This window comes from Triticum dicoccoides, chromosome 7A (genome assembly GCF_002162155.2).
Source record: "Triticum dicoccoides isolate Atlit2015 ecotype Zavitan chromosome 7A, WEW_v2.0, whole genome shotgun sequence".
NCBI classification, from domain to species: domain Eukaryota; kingdom Viridiplantae; phylum Streptophyta; class Magnoliopsida; order Poales; family Poaceae; genus Triticum; species Triticum dicoccoides.
In genome coordinates, this window is record NC_041392.1 from 251663858 (window position 1) to 251667893 (window position 4036).

Below are 4036 nucleotides of genomic sequence, written 5' to 3' on the forward strand. Positions count from 1 at the left end.
AAAAAGTAACACTAATGCCATCATCAATTCCATTAAACGGACTGTAAATCCTCCTAACAAGAAGCAGCTGAGCAAATAGCCAACATGGAACAAACAATTCCATTAAAGAGTTTACCATTGCTCGTGAAAAAGTTTAAGCTAAAAAATAACACTAATGCCGGCCTGTAAATCATCAATTCCATTAAACGGACTGTTAATCCTCCTAATAAGCAGCAGCTGTGCAAAGAGCCAACATGAAAACGTACTTTAATTAAATCCTCCTAAGCAGCAGCTGAGCAAATAGCCAACATGAAACAAACAAGAAGAAAATATCTAATGGAGTATATATTATTGTTTCAATTCATGCACGGTATCAGTTGATTCGGATAACAAACAGGATAAACAAAGATGAAAATAACAGGGACTGCAGTACACGGCATTGAGCAAGCGAGCCAGAAGCGCACCGGCGCATGCAGTACGTCCAACAGAGCAGAGCAGACTAAGTTAACCCTGATATAAATCTAATGATGAGTATACCCTCTAAGCCCCCTCCGTTCTCAGCTTAACCCGCCCTCACCGGCTCTTCTTCTACTGGGTTTGCCCTTTATGTACACATGAGCAGCTGGGTTGATTTGCCCCGAGCACACACCAACTAGCTAGCAAAATCCTCGCCTCTCACCACTCCGCCATGCTTGGATCTTCGTTGAGGTCAAACAGCAAGTGGCCCTTCTCGTCCCGGTAATTGTTCTCGGTCTTTTGATCCTGCACAACATCAACCAAAATGATTTTAGTTGGAAGCTCCAGGAGAATCGAGAAAGATATGAAAGAACACTGCTTAATCAAATACAGGATGACAACAACCAGACGGATCTCGGCAAGATGCGAGATCCGAGGGAATCACGTGGAATCACTGTTAAGAAATCATCGCGGAATAAAATAGTTGTACTACTCCGTACTCGCATAGATGCAATGCAAAGGCATCGAGACAGCTGCTACTAGCAACAAATAAGCCAGCACACTTATACGAGTAGTAATTTCTTTGAGAAGAAAGTTACTGTAGTAGAGTTGGACTTCGTTTTTGAAGGAAAGAAGTCGCAGCCCTGGCGGGCCTGGTGCGGTGACATGATACCACACCAGTCGCGACTCACGAGCCCATGCTGGACCAGGGAGTGGTCACTGCGGCATCCAATGACCACGTTGGCGACCGATGGGCTGCACCCCACCCCACCCCTGTGCACGTCGGTCGCCAAAGGGACCCGCATCCCGGACTGACACGTAAAGGCACACGCACCACTTTACAACAACCCTGCCGCAAGCAGAGCCAGGAAAAAGTTTCTGTTTCCCTATTTAAAAAAGCTTCACCCAGCTTCCAATCTTCGCGTTAATTTCCACTGAAGATAAACGACGACAAAAAAGGAAAAGCCCGATGACATGCGGTGTCAAACTAGCCATGGAACTCCGTGGGGCCGGGTCCACAGAAACTGGCCGGACCCACGGGAAACAGCGCCGGAACCCCGAAGGAAGTCTACAATCTTGCGGAAGCAGCTCCCCTGACGTACGTTACACGCCGTTGGGGACACTAGCATGTGGGCTGATTCACAGCGAGCCCACCTGTCAATCGCCGAACGGCACCCTGCCGCACGGCAGAGGATCCGCGTCTGCAAGGCAAGTCAGAATGAAACGAAATTTACCCCTCCAGGGTGAGAAACACGCGCGGAGAGTGCGGGAAACAGGCGGCCCAAGATGACACGCGGGACCACGCGCAGAGGAAGGAGCGAAGCCATCACATGATGGCGATGGGGATTCATTCGTCCACAGCGAAAACACACACACACAACATGTACTGATTGAGTAATTCCAAATCCGCAGCTAACGACACACACAATAATTACTCAGTTTTGCTAGAACTCATCTATATAAGACATAATTTGGTCTCATTCATCTTTTATAACCATTGAATGTGATGCTATAAGATGTGTGTGTGCTAATGTGGATTGTATCTGTTCTTGTTTTAGAGGCAAATGAGACCAAATTATATCTCATCTAGATAAATTCTAGGTACTCCCATAATTAATCAATTCGCCTTCCAATTCAAAACCCCGCAACAATCGACTTTACGAAATCACTCAAGATTTGAACACTTAAAAAAAAAGAAATTACTCAAGATTTCACGCTTGCTGCTTCCTTTTTTCTCGCCCTATTGCTGACTGGATTGGATGGAGCGAGGAATAAATAAAAGCGATAAATGCGGCGTATAACACAACTACTCCATCTATCTACCCTGCCTCGTCGCCCATCGGCCACCTCCAGCTACACTAGACACGGTGCCAACGGCCAAGGCAAGGGTCCACACAAAAGCCATACGCTCACGAAAACGACCCCGGGGGCCGGAGTCCGTTGCCAGAGAATGAATGATTTATCCTCTCCGGCGCCGGAACACAAGAACTCCATCCCCTACCCAGCTCATACTGTCCGGTTAGAATCACAATAGCCCCCGAGATTCAAACGAAGAACACCACGCAACCCGTATGAACACATCAACGATGGGACGGCCAAAAAAAGATCACGGCAAAGGAACTTCCTCGACAGATTGATGAGTAACGAGACAGAGTCTCGCAGAACCGAGGGGGGAATACAGCTGCAATTCACGCGACTTCAACAAGATTGGCATGCAAGAAAGGCCTCCAGAGTCCAAAAGCGAGACGAATAAACCGCAAAGAATGAGAAAGCGATAAGGCGATTGAAAAAAAACTCACCTCAAGTTTAACCGCGGGTTGCACGGCGCCGGCGCCGGCGACGGCGATGGAGACGTCCGCCCGCGCGCGCTTCGCCGGCGAGCTGCACCCCTCGTCGCCGCTGGAAGGCACTCCGGATCCGCCCGACCCCTGCGCCTTGCGCTTGGCCGTCGACCGCGCCACCTCGTCCCCGCTCGAGGACGCCCCTGATCCAGCGGCGTTGGCGTAGTCGAAGGGCGTCTCCGGGCTCGATGCCGCCATGGGGCCGTCCGTCCACGCGGCCGCCGCCGCCTGCGCCTTCTCGCTCACGCGCGGCCGCCGCCGCGACCGCGCCCGGTCCATGCCGCTCGTGGAAGGGCCGGATCCGGCGGCCGAGACGTAGTACGGCGGCGTCTCCGGCCTCCGCGCCGCCAAAGGTTCGCGCTTCACCTTCGTGACGCGCGGGTGCGACCGCGCCCTCTCCTCCCCGCTGGAGCACGCGCCGGATCTGGCAACAACAGGCTGCCCCAGCCGCGCAAAGGGACTCTCCCACGACAGCAGCCACGCGGTTCCTTTCGCCACCGCACGGGGCGGCAACCGCGGCCGCTTCGGCCACCCCTCCGGAATCGGCGGCAGCTCGTCCTCCGCCTCCTCCGGCCGCTGGAGATCCGCCGCCGCCGGGGCGAGGTCGCCGGACGGGCGCGGAACCCAGTCCGGCCACCGCGCCAGCGTCCTGCTCCGGAGGCTGAGAAGTATCTCGGCGGCCGCGATGGCCATGCCCTGCTCGTCGTACTCCGCCATGGGGAGAGCCGCAGGAGACGAACTCGCGCACGCCGCCGCCCTGAGATGGATGGGAGGTGTGATTTCTTTCTTTTCTCTGGCAGAAATACAGGAAAAGAGGGAGGCGACGGGAGGGCGGGTGGCTTTTATAAGTGGATGCGGAGACGGAGGCGGACGCGAGTTGGGCGAGGAGGAGGAGACGGACAGCAGTGGCCGCCGCCTAGAGCCCTAGACCCGGTGTTTCTGGACCCGTCTCACCGGCCCCTGGGCCCCCTGCAATTAGCTTGCGGGTGGGTCAAGTCAAGGCCGGGCGAGTCGGTAAACTGCATGAGCTTTGCGTTCGGGAAATCGTCTCCCTGTTACGTGGGTCCGTCCCGTCGGAGTAGTTCTATGTAAGGGAACTGTCTCGCGACTCGATTGGTGGGGAGCGGAGGAATGCGTGTTCGTACTCTGCGTTGTATAGTGCCCTGCTTTTTTTTAATGGCAGCAAGGTGGGTCCGAGCGAAAAGGCATCCGAGTTTATTAGGGCAGGCCGGATTCGGATGTGGATGCATCTCGCTCTC

General features: G+C 54.1%; 1 protein-coding gene across 1 annotated transcript; it reads right to left on the reverse strand.

Annotated features, from left to right (window-relative positions):
• Positions 1 to 300: 300 nt before the first annotated feature.
• On the reverse strand, positions 301 to 3587 carry LOC119331297. Its single transcript, XM_037604466.1, has 2 exons — positions 2736 to 3587; positions 301 to 741 (listed from the first exon to the last, which is right to left on the reverse strand). The coding sequence occupies exons 1-2, from the start codon at positions 3492 to 3494 to the stop codon at positions 655 to 657; spliced, it is 846 nt and encodes a 281-aa protein (XP_037460363.1). The 5' UTR covers positions 3495 to 3587; the 3' UTR covers positions 301 to 654.
• Positions 3588 to 4036: the final 449 nt, after the last annotated feature.